Source organism: Crocodylus porosus, unplaced genomic scaffold (assembly GCF_001723895.1).
Source record: "Crocodylus porosus isolate Cpor-Errol unplaced genomic scaffold, CroPor_comp1, whole genome shotgun sequence".
Taxonomy (NCBI): Eukaryota; Metazoa; Chordata; order Crocodylia; family Crocodylidae; genus Crocodylus; species Crocodylus porosus.
The window spans coordinates 10,600,076-10,619,565 of NW_017728921.1; the positions used below are offsets into that span (position 1 = coordinate 10,600,076).

Genomic DNA, 19,490 nt, shown 5'->3' on the forward strand with positions numbered 1-19,490 from the left:
CCAGTACAGCAGGGAACCCCACGCAAGCGGGAACAGATGCTCCTGGGTTGGCCTCCGCTTCCAGCTTCTTCTCCACCCTCGCTGTGTGGCAGCCCAGGGCACCGCCGCGAGCAGAAGAGGGTTGTCCCAGCTCGGCCGTTGTCGCTGGCAGCACCTCAGCACCTGCTGTGGGACACGGGCCAAGTAAGACGGGCACAGCCACGGGCAGGAAAGGACTCTCCTAACCAGAGACGAGTCTCCAAACCACCTGGACACCTCTGCCTCGGGACGCAGATGCACAGCGTGAGGTACTCTCCAGGTAGGAGAGACTGCTACTGGTGCTAAGGAAAAGGGAGGCATTTCTGCCATTGTTTCTAGAGATCTTGGACTATTTGTAAGAGATCTCTCATGTGCATAGATGGCTCTTTTAGACTGCCATGGAGGTCTGAGCAATTGGCCACAGCCCTCTGCAGTGGAAGCCTTCAGCAGGCTCAGAAGAGCATGGCTTCACCAGCCGACAGCCAGGACGAGGAGGGTTGATGCTAGCAATTGGAGTCCTTTTGTTCCCGTGTGTAGGAGAGAGATGGGAAGATCCAGTTTACTGGGGCTAAGTCAGGCATGTGATATTCAGTGTCAGTCTCACCTGGAGCCTCACCTGAGGGGTGCAGACCATGCCTTGACCAGAAAGATCCCTGAAGACCTCATACATTTGAATCCTAAGGTCGGAGTCTAGTAGGGCTACACTAGGACTTGCTCATTCATGAGGTCTCCTGACTTTGTAGGCAGAAGACAAACCTGGCTGCTGCTGTTGGAGGGCTATTGTTCATCTGTCTGGATGCTCAGCTCTGTGTCATGAGGGTAGAAAGGAGTGACGTGGTGTAGTGATCCAAATAGTTGCATCCGAAGGGGAAGTATTCCTAAAGTGGGTTCATTAGAGAGGCCCCAGGGTAGGGTAATGATGAGTAGAGACACTATCACTTTGATATTCTGCAATGAAGTTACCACTGACTTCAGTAGAATCTGGACTGGGACTTGGTCCTTGCTTTGAAGACCCTGGGATTTCGATAGTCGAGACGGCCAAAGAGGAGAACATCACCCAGCTCTCCCAACTCGGGGCCTAGTGTCCTGTGCAGAGCCAGTCAGAACTTGCAAATGCAGGTTTCCCTCGCTTTATGCTGTATACGTGTTCCTGGAAAACAGCGCATAACTTGAATTCCCATAAAAGGAACCCACTTTTCAATGCAATGAATAGGGATGCGTTCCAAGACCTCGACTGTACTGACCCCCAGACCCACTTCTACCACTTTTGCAAGACAGTTTTGGTACTCGCCAACAGGAGACAGTACACACAAGCATAGGGTGGTGGTGAATGTGACCATAATGGGGATGACAACTACAGAAACATTGCAGACAACGAGCAAGGGCGCATACATCCACACAGGAGACTATATATTTTTTTTTGGTGTGCGTCACTCCCACAATGCACCGCAGAAAGTGCCTGACTGTGGGCTGCCACCGCACCGATCGCATAAAAGTGAATTTACTTTGCATATAACAAATTTTTGGTATAAAAAGGGTCATTGCATAAGAGTGAATTCGCACATACAGTGAGGGAAACCTGTAAAAATAAAATACAGTGGGCTGTTTCAGCTTAAGACATGTCTTAATATGTACTGCTGGCATGTCTTGGAGTGGGGGGGAGGGAAAAAAGTAGTATAGCAATGAAAAAAAGAACCCCAATCATGGAAGTCTCATTGTTCTGAAATGACATAACTCCCGGTTTGAAAAATTTCTTTTCGACAGGAATTTTTGTCAGATTTGACACTTTTCTGACTGTTTCCCTTTCAACAAGAGCCTTTTATTTATTTTTTAAAATGGAAAATGTTTTGGACCAAAACCACTTCCTCCATAATTTTTGTTATCCTCTAGCATCCTGAGGGATGTGTCCAGCCTGTAATCGGTCAAATCCTCCTCTTCCCCAGCCCTACCTGCTCCCCACAGTAAGAGCTTTCTCTTTATCACAGGCCGTGCCACGAGGAGTGGGCTTCAAACTTTTTGTAAAGTCAAGTGGCACAAGTTCTTGGCTTTTTTTTGTTTGTTTTTATTTATTTGTTAGGTTTTTTAATTTAATATATGGTATGTTTTGTTGTTTGTTTTCCTCTTTGTTTGTTTACTTATGTCTTTATTTAATCTGTGGTGTTTTACCTTTTATGACTTGATGTATTTCAGAAGTGTAAAATTACATATATAAATAAAATCCTAATAATAGCTGGTTCTAGTCAGAATGTCATCTGTCTGCAGTGGTAGGGGCTGCAGGGGGCTGGCCAGTCAGCAGGTGGTATTGGTTGGCGCACTGGTTCAGCCTCTGGCCTGCGGGGCTGTCATCTGGCCTGCGGGACTCCTGGCAGGTCCAGAAATTTGGTGGTGGGGGAGCCGTAGGAGCATTTAATTGCTGTGGCTGGTGCATGGGGGTTGCTCTGCGGCTGGATCCAGTGCACAGGGCAGGATTGATGTGCAGGGTTGCAGCCACAGACTGATGCCGTGAACTGATTTCCACCCCCCCCCACTTCCATCAAACTGGCCCAGTGTCACTCATCTGGCCTGTGGGACCAGAAGGTCGTGTACCTGTGGGTTGGAGTAACCACATATGGGCTTGCCTGACTAAAGCGGCTGTGCCAGTCTTGACTTAGTAAACAGTAGCTTGAAGAGGAACCCATACATAATGTCGTCTTTCTGTTTGTTTGGTTTTTAATGACTGATACTTAATTTGCTGCTTCTGCCCTGGCTTGAAAAAAAGAGAAACCACGCACCATGAATAACGTGGTACATTAAGGTGATATGTAATACCAGTGCCATGGTTCAGTGTTTGGAACAGGACATTCAGTCTGGAGCACTTGACCTGTTGCTCTGGTGCTGACTTCATGACTTCATTGCTCCTACGCGCAAAGGCAGCAAAGAACAAAACAAAGCGAAAGCTATTGGTACATCACGCTTCCTGCACTTTCAGTGACTTTCTGTTTATGATTTCAAAGAGTTTATCTTTTTTTAACACAGATTAAAAGGAGAAATGAACAGAAATTTAACTTTAGTCTTCTGCACTTGGCAAATGCAAATGTTGCCTAATCAGAGGTTGCAGTTAAAATAAATTAACAAGGGAGCTGGTGAAGAGGGTTGAATATATCTGGACCTTTCCAGATTCTGTCCAGTCAGTTCTGGGCAGGTCAGATGCGAGGCCGAGTCCTTCCGAAGTTCAAACCCCAAATGGCTTCTCAGGCCTCTGAGTGAAGCCAAAAGCACCTTTTTGTGCTGGTTTAAGCCAGCCCTGTATATAAGTGACCTGCGGATTTCAGATAAAGACATTGGATTGCTGGTGCCCATATAGCATCTGACAGGAGAATTCATTAACCAAGCAAAAGGGTTCAATGAACTACAAATATTCAGTAAATCGCACTGAAAAGAATTTCTGGTTTGATACTCTTATTGCATGCACAAAAATACCACTAATACAAAATTTAAAATAGTTAGGTGGCCTGATTTACTATATGCTGACCCTGTATATATTAAGTCAAAGGACTTTTGGAGCTGGGGATAGAGGTTGATTTTACACTTGGAACAGCATGGTGATAAAATGATCAAGGAAGCTGCATCTAAAGTAACACTGAGTTATTTTGGTGGCTATTATAGAAGTTGATCATAACAGAAAAGTCAGCCTGCTTTCCTCCCTTCCTCAATTTTTTTTTAAGCATTCGTCTAGTACAAATAGATAAAAATAAGATGATAGAGTCCCAAATCAGTGAGGCTGATGAACCCAAGGAAAAGTAGACAACAAGGTATACTCCACTGTCAGTGCCTGCAGGATAGAAAGGTTCAACTGTTCTGCATCAATTTGCAGGCAGAAACTGGGGAAGTCTTTTTCAGGCTTCTTCCTTTCTAAACGCACAGAAAAGGTAGTTGGACCTGACGTGTCAGTTTCGCGTGTTTTGTGCAGGGATCACATTGATTCTTCAAAGGAAGAGCTGTCTGCACGGGCAGATCTCGCAGGACTGGGCTCGCCATTTACGTGTAGGTTCAGCCAGACCTGAGCCCGGGAGAGCATTGTGCCGCCTCTGCTGTAAGATTTGTGGGCTAGGAAAAGCATTCTGGGTATGCAGGAAAGCATGCCAACCCTCTGACTGCCCTTCCAGATATCCCATTTCTATCCAGATACCACAGTGCATATAATTTCCTTCTCATCAGGAGATGGGGCAGCATGTTGAAAGAGTGTGGCCTGCTGGGGGCATTGGAATAGACATTGTAGCCTAAAGAAAGGAAAGTTTTCTGCACAGCTTTGGAGGAAAGATCGCTTTTTCTAGTGGGCTCAACTCTTGGAACCTCAAGGAGGAATGCACACAAGCTTCAGGACTTAAACATGAGAAACCAGAGACAGGATAATTGCTATCCTATCTCCATCCTCTGTTTAATCTCATCTCTCACTTCTTGTAACTGGTTCCAGCTTGTGGTAGTTCCTCCTGCTGTATCTAGCTGCCATGGAAGCTCTCCTCACCTTCTTATGGAGCATAGCCTTCAGTTCCTGCTCTCCCAGCATATCATCTTGAAGATCCTTTTTACTGCCATAAACAGGGGGGGAAGTTCCTAGGCAAGTGAGGGGCAGAAGTTCAGGACTTGGACAACTCGGACTTCTTCACCTATATCCCAGAGACCATCAGCTCAATGCTTCTGCCCTGGCAAATCTTCTATTCCTCTACCTGCACGTGAGCTTTCTCACTTTCCTGGATTCATAGATTATAAGGCCAAAACAGAACTTTTGTTTTCATTTAGTGTTGCTCTAGCACAGGCCAGGGGACTTCCTTGAATTAGTTCTTGTTTGCACTGGAATGCATCTTTTAGGAAGTCGTTTATTACCAATTGCCAGTGCTGGGGAATCCCTGCAGCACTTGGTAAGATGTTTCAGTGGTGAATTACCCTCACAGTTAAATATTTGCACTTGACATTTTGAGTTGGAATTTGTCCAACTTTTTTTATCTTTCATAGTACTTGTGCTACGTTGAAGAGTCCATTATCAAACTTCTGTTTCATCTCTAGGTGCATGGTGAGTGTGATCCAGTCCCCCTCTTAACCTTCCCTTAGGTAAGCTAGCTAGCTAAGTTAATGGGCTTCTTACCCTAAGGCATGTTGTCCAATTCGTTTAATCATTGAAACATTGTTCTAATGGTTAAAGAAATGAAGGTGTTTCCATATTATTGCTTCGTTGTAGTATCCTGCAATCATTAGAAATTTTACTTTATGTAGGAAACTTTCTTTTCCGTCAGCCTTGTCCTGCGCCTGAAGTCACTGCCCCCAATCCTGCCCAGTGATCCTAGAAACATAGTGCAGGGCTTTACTTTTCTGACTTCAGGTAAGGGGAGAAGAGAAGTGAAATGACCACCTTTTTGCATAGCGCTTTGCTATTGGGCTCATTCTAAACATTTCAAATGCCTGCCATCCTCTCCAAACCCCAAGCTTTAGGTAGGGTGCAGTGAATTCAAGTGTTGAACTGAATTTGTCCTGCTCTCTAGCTGAATTGAGCTCCTTAGTTACTTACTAAATGCCACTGAAGTGAATTGTTATCCCCCCCATGGTGCCTTGATCGGCCTTTCTCCCCGCAGGCCACTGCTATCCGACAAGAGTTTCCAGCATGGGCTTGACACTAATACGGCAGTGATGGGAGCCGGTTGCATAATGCCTCTTCAATAACATGCCTTCCTACCTGGTAACTTGAGGTTAATGCTGCTGCACTAATGTCTGATAAATGCACAGTGAAATGGTGCCCTGATTGTGTCGGTAACAATCTGGCCCCAAAGAGAAGTAGCAGATAAGGAGTCAGATAGTTTGGAGGAGGTAAGTAGGCGTGTGTAGTAAGTGTGTTTCAATTTAGCACAGACTGGCTAAATGTCTGGAGAGGCTGTGCAGTTTGGGTACTAGATGGGGATACATGAGATCCAGGTTCTGTTCCTGCCTCTGCCACTAACCTGTTCTTGGATCTTGGTCAAGTCACTTTGTTTCGCCATGCATCTGTTTCTCCTCTTACCCAGGGACTAACTGTTAAGCTCTGCAGGGCCAGGGTGGTCTGTTATGCATGTGTGCGGCTTCCGGCACTGTAGCTCTCCAGCCTCAAGCCAGGCCTGTAGGGGCTATTACTGGTCTATTACAAATAGCAGCTGTGAAACGGTCATGTCAAAGCACGTGGTGGGAGGCAGATCCTTCCCATTTAAGATGGGCAGAAGGTTGGCTTTCCCTTGGAAGTGGCATCATCTGGTCTGTGGGGCAAATCTGATGGAAGAAGACGACTGCAACTGCCCTTTCAATGGCAGCATTGTTGGCTGGTCTGAGTCTGACGGTATTTCTTTCTCTTTCCAGCTGCTTCTGTGCCAATGCCTTCTTATCCAAGCTCTGGCTCGGGCAGCTCCTCCAGCAGCTCCTCTACTTCCCACCTGGCCTCGCCTCCGGTGAGTAGGACCCAGAAGGCTGCGAGACTGTGTTTTTGTGGAAGATTCTGCCTGGCGTATGTTGTCTCCCGGCTGCTTTCTGCTTTTGTTGCCTCCCTGGGTAGTTTGAAATGCCTCCTCTTGCTTTTGTGGCTGTTGCCTAAAAAGCAAACACCTGGTAGTCCAGTCTGTGCTTGGTTTGAGCTATGTGCTTGGATCCCCTGGTGAACTTATTTCTGGGAACGTTTCAGGGCCTTGAGGGAAAGAGGCTTGTATTAATGATGCCAGCAGGTATCAACAGAGCTGTAAAACTCCTAGAAACCCAAATCTGTCATTTAAATCAGTGTCTGGTGCTGACTCCGACTGCAAGCTCTTTGATTTTTGGGCCAGTTCCCTGCAGGTTGGTGGCAGAGCCCCCCTCTCATGCAAAGTGAAGCCACTTGGAAGCATGGTCACCGAAGATGTCTGCTCAGGCCCAGACCTGGCCCAGTTGAGTGGTCTTGAGTTTGCTGATCTGATCCCCCCCAATACCTGAATGATGAAAACCCTCCTGAAGGGCTGAATATTAACTTGCCGCTAATGTGACATTCCTTCTGCTTGCTGAGCTGGAAGCTTATTTCAAAGGGTCTTGGTGAAAGCTGCCTTTTGAACTTCTCTGTGCCGAGGAATGCTGGAGCGACGGGGGCCGGGGAGCTGGTTTGACTACTTGGCGGTATTGCTTTCCTTATTTATGTAACGCCTGGTGTTCCTAGGGCAGCCTTCTCCTTGCATCCCTAGGGGAGCATTCCCATCAAGTAGCCCACTGTTTTGACCTTCTTATTCTTTGCACATGGCTCCATGAGAAGAGTTTCATGGCAGGGGAGACTCTTGCTGGCCTAGAAAAATGGCCCTGGAATGGGAAAGGCTTGGAAGTACTGCCCTAAGCCACCCTAGGAGCTTGGGTGGGTGGTCTGATCTAAAAGAGAGGGCTCTTTGCTCTCCAGCTCCTTTTGAACTGTATCCGAGATGATTTCTCCTCTCTGTCCAAGTCCCTGCTCTCAGATAGGAAGGGGCTTTTTGACTCCAACACTCGTCACTATTGGCTTTGTGGACTGTCCTCCAGGAACTGGTTAGAGCATCGTGTTACAGCTGCCTCTTCTGCCTCTCAACATCAGAAACTCAGAGGCTGCCCCTGGCATGGTACTGACATGGCCAGACCACCGAGCTCATCCACTAAATGTGCGGGTCTTCGTCTAGGTCCCCAGATGGAAATCGCTTTTAAACTTAACCTCATGGGGAGCTCTGTCTGTCATCCTACTGAAACTTCAGTAGGATGAAGAATAACGCTCATGCAAGACAGGGATCAGAACAATCCTTTTTCAACTCTCAATCTTTCTCCTCCGTCCCCAAACCCGTAAAGCATCAGTGCTCTGCCAAGTGTTCCCTTTTGGTCGACGAGGGCAAAATGCAGCTTGTGCATGCTGTCGCCTGTCCTGGCAGATGGTCTGCAAGCTGTTCTGACTCATCACCATCCCAGACAACACTGATGGCCATCCATTGAAACAGGACAGCCATGCTTGTCTTGTTGAGGGTACAGCTAATAACCCTACATACATATATTCCTGAGATCTTTTTACTGCAGTGGGATGAAAGGGTATCAATCATGGATGAGCAGAAAAACCTAAAAGCGTCCCTCTGTTCGTAGTTCGGATTGAAATCCTTCTGTGGAAAAAAGTGGTTCCACCAAGAGAACCTAAGCAGAACGGTGCAATACCTCAAGGAAACTATTCTTATCTGGGATGCATTTGATGTGCCAGTACCACGTTTAGGCAAACAAAAGATGCACTGTTCTGCCTTTTTGGAGTTGGCTTTCAAAGGGCTACTCTTTTTTTCACTTGGTAAAGAAAGCAGCTGTTTCTGGCAAGTCGGCAGCCTCTATTTTATCAGCAGAATCTTGTCTGAAGCCTTGTACAACTTAATTTAGGGACTCCAGCAGAATGATGAACTAGCTCCATTAAAGCCAGTGTTTGTTTCCTTTGCTTTAAGCAGTCCCTTGGAGAGATGCAGCAGCTGCAGGAGAAAGCTCTGGCGTCCCCTACCCAGGATTCCCCTGGCTTTCTGCACGGATCTAAGGACTCTGCTGGAAGCAGCAGCAAGAATTCTTCCTGCGACACCGATGATTTTGTTATGGTCCCAGCACAATTCCCAAGTAAGCCAAGCTCTTTGAAGTGTGTTTAGGGACTGCACAGAAGTGGGGATTTGTATGCATTGGCAACTATTGCTGGAAAGCCAAAATGCTGATAGATCTGTACATTTTGACTGTGTAGTGGGAACGTTTGGGTTCCCAAGCCTGAGGAAACATCTGGCTTGCTGATTTTTGTGTTGTGATGCAGTCTGTAATGAACTTGCTTCCGAGGAGGGATTGGAGAACAAGGGATGTTTTGGAACTTAGATGCACACTGAGATTTGAATGCTGCAAATCTAGGCAGGCAAAAGAGAAGGTAGCTTTACAGGTAAACTCTTGGCTTATACAGAAACTATTCTCAGGCCACCAGTTTTCTAGTGTAGCACAGTCCAAGTCAGGATTTCATCTGGAGTCTAGATTTTGCTGGATTTTTTTTTTTTTTAAGTTTATACACCATGTTTGTGTTGGTTTAAATTGCTCTTAAATTTGGTCCTGAGTTGTGGGGGGTTTTTTTGTTTGTTTTTTGTTTTTCTCTCAGTGGCACATGTATACTTGGACCAGTGAGTGTGTTCATCTACACACAGGTGCATAGCAAACAGGCCCCGATTTTTGCCTTGCCTTTTAAGTGTGTGCTCAAGTCAGCCCCTGCTTGGTGATGCTAGGAAGGCTGTTCTTTAAAGTTAAATGCATCTTTAAGGTGCTTTGGTGAAATGTGTAAACTCTGGGCTCTGCCCCCTCTCACGTCATTCCTGTTAACGTGAACTTTCCTATGGACTAGGAAGGCAGGATGGGCTCTGAGGCATGTGTCGGAGCATGTTGTTTTGGTATGAAGCAAGAACTCCATGTTGCTTTGACTTTCCTCAGTAACAGTGTTAGGAGCCACATGCTAACTTCTGACATTGGGCTTCCAGCATTTTGAGGGTTTGGCAAAGGCAGGCTCTTTTTTGTGTATCCAGCTGCCAGCTCACGTGGTCATTCTGGCATTTTGCCACCAACGGCATATATGTGCCTGAGCGTGACAGGCAAAACATAGCACTGTGTTTACAAAATTCACTGCTTGCATCAAGGAGCATGTGCATCTCCTCAAAAACAACGCATCAAGCTCTGCCTCTTTCCAGAAGTGCCTCGCTGTCAGGTCAGAGCCTGAGGCCGTACGGATCAGCAGTAGCAGAATTAAACCAGCTGCTGTCTGCGTAGGTTCAACAAAACAAGGTTCTTTAATGCTTCTCAGTATCAAAGCGCCTCTTAGTCTTGGTGAATCAAGAGGCTTCGTTTTGAAATCCAAATATTCTGAATGTATAAAGGCTTTTATAAACGTGACGTCAAACCTAACCCATTTCTGCTCTTCCTTGATCTTCAGGTGATATAACTGCTGAGGCTGCTGGAGGGAAACCCATCCAAGACAGCCTGATGTACAGTGGGTAAGAGCTATTAAGGACTAGATTGCCCTGTCTCTGCACGGCTTTCCGTAAAGCACTGTTGGAGTTTGGGGAGTGGGAGGGGTATTACTCTCAGCCCACTTCATATACAAGGCCGTCTCTTCACACGAAAGGTGGCTGCATTAGTGACCGAGTTGCAGCACGTTTCCAGCTGTCATTGTCCTTTCTTTGCCTGGGGAAAGGTTAAGGTCCTCATCTACGCTGTGTTCAGGGTGCAGATCGGAACCAAGTCCTCACATCTAGTTGTATTTGGAGCATAGGGGAAACCCTTAAAATCTTCCTGGCTTTTGGGATGAAGCATTTCAGAGACCTGTAGAGAGCAAGTAGGAAGGGGCAGCATCTGCAGTGTCCCAGCGTCAGACTTGGAACACAGCCCAGCTTGCTGGTGAGCTGCTTTGCCCTCTGTCGGGTGAAGCTGTATCACTCCCCTTCCTCCTGCCCACTTCCAAGGTCGACAGACTTGTTGTGGTGCATGGCCAGTCCCCTTCCCTTTTGCTAGTCCCCTGCCGGGGAGGGCTGGTTCCACAGAGAAGCTGTGGGGGGCAAGGGAGAGCATCTTTATCTTAAGAAAACAATGAAGTGCATCTTTCCATGCAGCAACACCCCATTCTCCTTCCTCAGCTCTCTCTTGAGGACACCATGTTTGGTCCTGCTTGCTCTACAGCCCTGAGACTTAAGAAACCTAGATTAACTTCTAGGTTCTGTCACGGGGTCACTCTGGGCAAGTCCCTCAGTTTTCCTGCGCCTCAGTTGCTCAGGGTGTAAAATGGGGCAGTTGGTATCCACCCCCTTTGCAAAACCTTTCAAATCCTGGTGTGAAAGGTGCCAGGCAGGGCAAAGGCAGATAAGTACTGCTTTTGGGCAGGCATGCAGCAGATACTGCTGTCTATTTTTGTTAGTTATTTTGTCCAGCTGCAGCCCACTCTCTTTCAGATGGGCTGACTGAGAAGCACTGGGGGGGAAACCTGACAGTAAAGTTGCACTGGGTTCCTCGGGGTAGGAAGAGTGGTTAAAAGCAGCCACCAGTTCCTCTGAAAATATATCAGGCATGCATGTATGTGGATGTACACACGATTCCTAGATCTGACATTGGTTTAAAACCCTTTGTAGTAGAGGTAAATTACAGTTTCACCTTCTTTAAGGTCCCTTTGCAAGGGCCCAGTGGTGTAAAGGGGGAATTGGGCACCTACCCTGCCTGTGACAGGCTGAACTACCTGTATACAGCACCGTCGGCATGCGGCACCTGAATGCTGGACCATAAGTTTGCAGAGAGATGACCTTGACAGTACTGCTGGCTGGGGGAAGGGACCTCTGCAGTTAACTTTATGCTCAGTCTTATGTGAGGGGAAAAATAGTCTCCTGTGGGGCTGTGTACTACAGGCTCTAACTGGATGGCCTCTTTCTCCCCTTTTCCAGGAGCTCCCTTGTGACTTCTGCAGGCTTGGAAAGTCAGGGAAGGACTCCGTCTCCTTCACCCCCCTACAGCAGTTCTCCCAGCCCATCAGGGTAAGAAGGAAGATGAGGTGGGGATTGTTCAGCAGCTACCACACAGTTTTTAGGGCCTGATCCCAGTTACCATTTAAATCGGTAAGGGTCTTTCAGTGACTGATGTTGGGTGAGGGAGTGGGGTACTCCTGTTGAAATTCTCTTTAGTTCAAGGGTAGTGATTTTTTTTTTTTAGGACAATAATTGGGGAAGACTCTCCAACTTTGGTTTCAGCCAAGCTCTGGATGTAGAGCTCAAGGTTCCTGAAAGACTTTCCTTTGTCCTGGCTCCCAGGAAGGGCAAGGAGAAGAAGCTGAGCTGGAGTTGTCTTACTGGGACTTGTGGCTTGAGCAACTGTAACCCTCTTGTAGGAGTATCTTGGCCACCCCATGTCCCATGTACAGACACTTTGAGTATGATGAGAGTAAGCATGAGCTGAAGTACGAGGCTTTTAGTCCCGAGGAGGTCCAGCAGCTGTCATGTGTAGTTGAAACTACTGGGAGTTTTCCAAGATCACCGTAGTTTTTTTGCGGCAGCAGCAGGTTACCCTGCTCCATGCTCGTATTGTGCTTCTGAGATGAGTTTGGCAAAGGGGACAACTTCTGTTTGCCTTTTTGAGAAGAGGAAAGTGCTTTTTGGCTGGGATGAAGGGTCTGTGTCACTCGACAAGATGTTGAAAGCCATCGTAGATGCTTTGTGAAGAGGCTGTGAGGCGGCACTCAGCTTATTTTCTGAAACTTAAACAATGCTGTGGCCTCAAATTTTGGAGCATAAGGGTAGAAGGCTCAATCCGAGAGGAAATAGCCTTTGTATTTGGAATCAAGGGTTTTTATGGTGATATCTTCTTTTATTGGACTACCTGGGACAGGCTTGTTGGCAAGACTCTATGCACAAAGTGCTGTTCCTCAGCAGCGGTGCTAACATACCTGTTTGGAGCTTGCTTGAGTTTCTAGGGAGCTTTCTGGTGCTGCACATGTGTATCAACTGTCCTGCTAGGTAGATGTGTTGAGATGAACGGCACCTTTATTACTGATTAAAGGTATAAACAGCCTTGGCCAAAGCAGGGGACAAACAGGGGCAGAACCTTATGTCACTCCATTGAGTCACAGATTAATTTCCAGCCAGGCCAGTAACAAGTGCCACCATTTGCTGTGACTCGTATAAAATGAGGTTAAGGTCTGCCATACCATAGTCCAGCACCATTAAGGACACCAATTGACCGTGTTCATTCGTGAAGACTTGATCGAATCGAGTCTCCTTGGCCTACTCAACTTGTTCTTCCAGGCAGTCTCTTGGCAGAGGAGGCTTGGCTCTTACCTGTTCAGTGTCTCTTGGCTTTTGCCTGTCCTCACCTCTTTTATAGGTGGAAAATTCGCATGGATAAAATCTTTTAAAAAAAGAAAATGTCCCAGGCTTGCGTTTGTGAAAACATTCCTTTCCCAGACGGCCCAGAATGACAAGTCACTGCTTAAGCCCATATTAATACATGGAAAAAATAGAGCTTAAAGCCTTGCTGACATGATTGGACTAATTGGCGAGTGTTTTACCTCAGTGCAGAGTTGAGTTGCATAAGGTTTCTCATTCCATCATCCCCTAAGCATTTTTTTTTTTTTCCCAGCAGCTTATTCTTTAACTGATTCCTGTGCAGCTTGAGGGGGAGGAAATCAGTCTTCATTAAAAGATTTAGCTTTGCTCTAAAGGGCAATGGGTGGAAACACATGGACGGTCACTTCAAATGCTGGCTACTCTTTTCTGACCATGGTTCCCCTCTTCCACATATTATTGTGGCCAAGTCCTGTTGGAATAGGACATGGAAAATCCTTTCCAGTGACCCTGGGGTCTAATGTTGTTGCTTCCGTCCTCCCAGCTTGTTCCCATCAGTCTCTGTGGAGCAGATCCCAAAGCCTCTAATGCTAGTTGTCACTTCTCCACTGGCTTGTAAAGAAACCGTAAAGAGCTGCCCTGTCCAGAAAGGGCAGGATTGGAGCCGCCACTCCAATTAAGCAAGGTAGAGTGTGTGGGGGACTCAGCCTACCCCTGAAGTGCCTTGCAGGCATCGCCATGTTGTTTTAGCTTGGATTTTATAGCCTTGGGCCAGCTGGATATCATGCAGGCCTCTAGCCTCAGCACTGTGCTGTACTTCTTTAGGGGTAGCAGGCAGCATCCTGCCTTTCTGTCCTGTTTTTTGGCTTTGCTTTCTCGCAGGCCTGGAGTTCTCTCTTTGTCTCGCAAGCAGATCTTTCCCCTGCGGCGCTGGCTGAAGCCCAACTGGGACAAATAGCAACAGCTATTTTAGATTGGCCAGCAATGGCATTTACCTCCAGATGTCAGTGTGCCCTCTAGCATCGTGCCCCTTGGCATCATCCAGTGCATACGAAAGGATCATAATTGCAGTGTGCTAACAGCTGGGCTTTTGTTTTTTTTCAGTTGTTTCCCTGTTGAAGAGTCACGATAAAATTGTTTAAATGTACCTCTTTGGCTGTATCCCAGCATGGTGGATTTACTGCCACCTTTGGAGTACTTGAAACGAAAAGCGAGTAAGGAAGGGGCTTCGGAGCTCTCTGGTTCTGAGAAATTCTGGACCGCTTGTAGCTTGAAAGGTTTCCAGATATGACCAGTCACTAATAAGCACCGACTTCCAATTTAGTTACCAGATACTTACTGTTTAGACCAATTGGCAGGTTTCCTACTTGGTCCCTAATATGGACCTCTTCATTTCTTAACCTAAATCCAGTGTGGCAAGCTGGTTCATGCTAGGATTTGATGTACAGCAGCTGCTAGATGATTCCACTATTTGACTTGGTAACTTTTTCTTCCGTGAAGAAAGTGGGGCTGGTCCAGCAGAAGTGTTGGAGGCTCAGTCCACTCAGGAGTATGCATGGTAGAGGTTTCTTCAGTTGCTGCCTCTGGTAATTGCTCCCAGATTTCTCAGCCAAATAATGCTCGGTGCATATCTTAGTGACAACTTTTGTTACCTGCTTTTTTGCCTAATCTTCTGCATATTGTAGGAATGGAGCACCTGTAGTGAAAGTGGTGACCCCAGAAATACAGGCCCCAGGAAAAACCTAAGGCATTTATTTCACTGTGTGGTGGTGGGATGTCAAGGACTTGGATAGTTCCTCCTAAAGGCGGGCTAAACGGAGCAGTTGTACAAATCCTGCCAACTCCTTTTGGCAAGGTCTTACTGTTCTTAACAGCTCCTTGATGGCTGTGACCTTCATTGCTGCTCCTCTTCTCATCTTGCATGGATGTGCACCAACATGTCATTGTAGGGGTGAGTCACAGAACCATCTTTTTTTTTTTTTTTTCAGATGTACCAAACAGTACTGACTCGATTGAAAACTTGACATCTCAGAAAACTAGGCTGTAAAGCAGTTGGACTGGGGATCCTACAGTTAGTCTGCTCATGGGCTGAAAAGGCTAAACACATACATGAGACTGTGTCTAGTGCTGTAGAGGATTAGCAAACATGTTAAACCAGTGGAGGGGAAAACTGGCTCATTTTTTGGCCTTTCAGCCTTGACAAAGGATCTTTTTCAGTAAATTGGAACTCTGTCAGGCACAAGTGATGTCTCCATGTGCTGTGTACCATGTCTTCAAGATCATGAGAATAAACTGCAATGTAAGGGCTTCCCCAGGATTGTTATCAACAACTGCACAACATATCTAGGCACTTTTTGTTGTGGAAAGCTTTTGAGCTGTCCTACTAGACACCACAGCTTTTTCTCTGTTTTACTTCTAGGTGGGTTATTTCTTCCTTCCTTTTCTGCTCTGAGTTGCATACCTGTAGAATCGATAGCAGTATAGGCTTTCTCCTTTCTAGTTGAGGTGGACACAAATTCAAATTCCCTAAGCTCAGTGACTTCTTCATCTGAACTGGGCACCTTCATCTCCACTAAGATCTTTCTGCAATTTTGACAGCTCCACAGGTGGTCCTGTGTGTAACGAGTGAGACTGCCACGGCAGCTAATCCTGAAATGCCCAGAAGACCTAAGGATTTAAGGCAGCTACTTAGTTTATTCATACATGTTTTGAAGAGTTCTTGCACAGTCTTAGCTAAGCAGACTGAAAATAATGAAGATGACTGCCAGCTGAAGGGGCTAGCTGTTGGTGCCAGGACTGAATATCTCCTGTTGGGAAGAAACAGGAATGCAGTCTGTAGTTTGCAGAGTACATCTAAAACATTTGGGGTCCTGCTCTGCTGCCTACCTGTGACTGTTGATCTCAGAGAAAATGTTGAGAGATGGCATGCAAAGAATAGCACCCCCCCTATGCTTTCTTTTCCGCATGGCTTCACTTACTTGGCTGTTCTCTAATGGGCTAACACTAGCCCTGTAGTGACGTGCTGAAATTTGTGGAGGCCCGCCCCTTCAACAATAACTCCTATGAATCATAAGTAGCCTGTGGCAAAGAGCGATTTTTCTCCGCCTGTGTCCTTTATGAGCCATAGATGTGTACGGTGATGTACTCTTTGGCTGGTGGAAATAGCTGAGCACTGTTTTTTCTGGAGGGAGTGGTGTGTTGGGTGAATGTTTTTTACTTTGGTCCGTGGGTGGTAATCTTGCTGGGAAAGATGAGGTAAGTATTTCTTTGGAAGTGTGAGGTGCCAGTTCCTGAGAGATGATTTTGAACCTTGGGAGAGGACCCATGGGTGGTCCCTTCCAGTGATAGAGGCACTCGAAGCTAATACATCAAGTCGCTGGATGAAAAGCCCTCCTCTCATGAGTCTTTGTTTCTTTTTGCATCTGCAGCCGGCCAGGCCAGTATTCCAGCAGCAAATACGGGCATTCGGTCCCCATCCCAGTACCGACACAGGTCCACAACTACAGACGGATTGAGCAAAACCTGCAGTCTCCCAATCAGTACTCTTCCCCACGGTAAGTCCCGAGGTGTAGGAAGAAGTGGGGTAATACCACCTCCTGCTCAAAGCATAAGACTTCTGTTCTACACTATAACCATGGGCAGGTTTTTCATTGTGGCCTGTAGATGGTCGTCAGTATTATGGGCCCTTTTCCTTGCCATAGGGAGGCAACCCAGTGTGTTGTGTGCATGTGCTAACTTGTTTTGGGTATTTACTGTGCCAGTGAAATCTGAGTTGTTGTGCACGGCAAGTCTTTTCCTGCGTGTACCTGTGCTCATCTTCAGACACACGCCTGCCAGTTAGGTGCTCAGGTCCCATGAGCTTTCAGCCCTTTATGTCTTTAGCAATCTTCTGCCTGTTAGATCAGCCCCTGAAGAATTCTCCGAGAGGAAAGTTTCCCTTCTTTGATTTGTGGCTAAAACCAGTCATTTGCCTGATTTTTTTTTAAAAGCTTGTCAAGCCACATGATAGTTCCTTATTAATGTGAGTATGTAGCATGATGATTGCATGAGCAGTTCATGCCTGCAGGGCAGGATATGCATTTGGAAGGTAATGAGGGTGAACCGGATGTCAGGCTTGAACTATGTGTCTGAATCCTTGCATGCCATAGAGGTAGATCACACTTCTGGGTGGCAGTTGGCTCACATCTGTCATTTGAGTCCCACGCACCTTAGTGCTTAGTGTAAGAATATCCATGCAAGAGGTGTATGACCTTAAACATAAAAGCATGGGACTGGAAGGGGTCTCCTAGGCCCCTTCCACTCCCCTGTGTTCACTCACAATCGTGTACCCGAGGAATTCCCAGTTACCACTTAACCCCTACACACAACTACCAATCTCAGTCCCTGAAACGCCAGCACCTCCCTACAATGTGTCAGGGGTGCCAGCAGGGGAGACGAGGGCACTGCTAGTTCCCTACCACCTCAGCAACAGGGAAGTAGTTGGTTAATATATATACTGAGAAGATCCCAAGAAAAGGATTATTCCCATACTGCAGACAACGGCAAACCTCCTAAAGCCTGTGCCAGTCTGATCTCAGGGTAAAATTTGTCTCCTGAGCCCATATTCAGCAGAAAAAAATATCACATACCAAAGGTGCAATATGCTGAAACATTGGCAAGTCATGTAAATGGCAAGGAAACAACCAAGTCTTGTCAGGAGTGTAACTTATTGTCCGTCTGATTGCTGTCACATTTGTCTTCGTTAGGGGTATAAAATCCCTTTTAACTTGGTCTTGAGCTTCCACCGTTCTTATGTTGGGCCTCTCAGGTGGGTCACCCTGTAGAGACATTACAGCTTGTCTAATCGGAAAGTAGCGAAGAGATTGTGGTGTGCCAGGACCTCACGAATACATTCTTGCAGTCTGGTACCCCATCCCTCTAAATATGAAGCTGAAGTCAGATTCATTGATAGACACTTTTTCTACACTTAGATGCCCCATATTTCCTAGAGCAAAACTTGCTGCAGCTATTAGAGTTAGGTCGGGGGGGGATGGCCATTCCTCATAGCAGTCCTTATTGTTCACATAGTCAAGGGAGACTGTAGAAGAAGTATGAAAAACAGGGCTGTGGCATGCAAGCTAGCGACTGGAATTGTTCAGCTCAGATTCACCATTACAAATCTGAGGTCAAGTGGTTATTATGCCACTTTATTCTTTGGGGGTGCAGCAATAGGACCATCACCTCTGCGAGGCTGCTCATGGAACAGCTCTAAAGCTGCCTGGTTTTTAGCATCCAGTAGTCTCATGCAGAGCCCCCTATATGGAGTCATATTTACAGCAGCCATCTCTATTTCCAAGCCACAGGTTCAGTATGCATCTCTTACAAGAATTCAAGGAGAACCTCATCAAGCTGAATTTTCACTCTCCTAAGGGATTTGCACTTCCTATCAAGGATCCTGAAAAAAATATTTAATCCAAATAGCTGGTCTTCCATGCCAGGTCATTTTGAGTAAATGCCTCTAAGATTTTTGGGGCGAAGGCAAAAATGTGTCCATTTCACCACATGCCTAAAGGCCACATGACAGACCAACTGAAATGTTGTTCTGTTGACAAGAACATTTTGTCAGGGTGACTAGACAGCATATGCGTGTAACTTGTTTATGGACAGATGTGTCATATGTTGCTGTGACATGCCACATCACACGTCCTCTGCTTACTCATTCCATCTCCCTCAGGACCATGTGACATTCCAGCTCTCTGAGCAGCTTTAGCCAGGTGCAAGTTCAGAGCAGGTATTATTTAATAGTCCTGAGGGCTGCAGTTGGGCCATTCCCATGTAAAGTATATTGTGAAGTGCCAAAAACTATGTTCCTGTGTCTTTAAATGGCCCAGATTTAATTGGGCACACTGTTCTTTTCCCTTTTTTTTCCCTTCTGTCTGTTTGCAGGATCTGGCTGACACCCAAGCTGTATATCAGCATGGATTAAAGTAATTTTTGTTACTGAAGGGAGAGATTTATCCCCCTCCTCCAAAGGCAATTAATTAAGCAAGATCAGGAGCTAGGGCTCTTGAAAATCCAAGTCTAAAACACCCCTCATGCCCCCCCGTTCTTCCCTCTGTCATGCCAGAACTGCTGACCACACACCACTGTTTTAGCTTTGTATTTTGCTTCTGACCAGTTCAAAGCTCTCCAGGGCAGTAACTCCCTTGGCACAGCTCACGTACTATGCAATGCAGTGAGTGCTTATGCGGCTATTTAATTAAAAGGCTACTCTAATGAAAGTGCAGGCAGCCAAACACTCGGGATCAACAGCAGAATAACAAACCGTCAGGCATGTTTGCTGGAGTTATTAAAGTAAATCAAAGGGTAAAGAAGTTGGACTTCCATGGAGTTGGTAGGAATTCCTGTGTGCTGTGGAGCACTCCTAAAAATGAGGAGCAAGGCATTCGTTGCCCTTGTTATAGTTGGTTTTGTTCTTTTTGCTTTGCAAGACTTCGTTTGGATTGTACAGCCTTTGGGTGGGAACCAGCTGCTGGTTCTGTGCTTGTACAGCGTCTGGTCTGTGATTAGGCTCAATTTTTTTTTTAAATTGTAACAAAGCTCTCATGACGTAGCCTGAGACGTTGAAGCGGATTGGGATGGTCCCTTCCCTTGTGC

At 46.4% G+C, this 19,490-nt stretch overlaps 1 protein-coding gene across 1 annotated transcript in view; it reads left to right on the forward strand.

Annotated features, from left to right (window-relative positions):
- Positions 1-19,490, forward strand: part of ULK1 (unc-51 like autophagy activating kinase 1) — an 85,528-nt gene that overhangs the window by 49,663 nt on the left and 16,375 nt on the right. Inside the window, exons 10-14 of the mRNA XM_019539392.1 lie at positions 6,365-6,464; positions 8,472-8,631; positions 9,968-10,028; positions 11,463-11,552; positions 16,283-16,408. Coding sequence (XP_019394937.1) covers positions 6,365-6,464; positions 8,472-8,631; positions 9,968-10,028; positions 11,463-11,552; positions 16,283-16,408 — 537 coding nt within the window. The remainder of the gene's footprint in view (positions 1-6,364; positions 6,465-8,471; positions 8,632-9,967; positions 10,029-11,462; positions 11,553-16,282; positions 16,409-19,490) is intronic.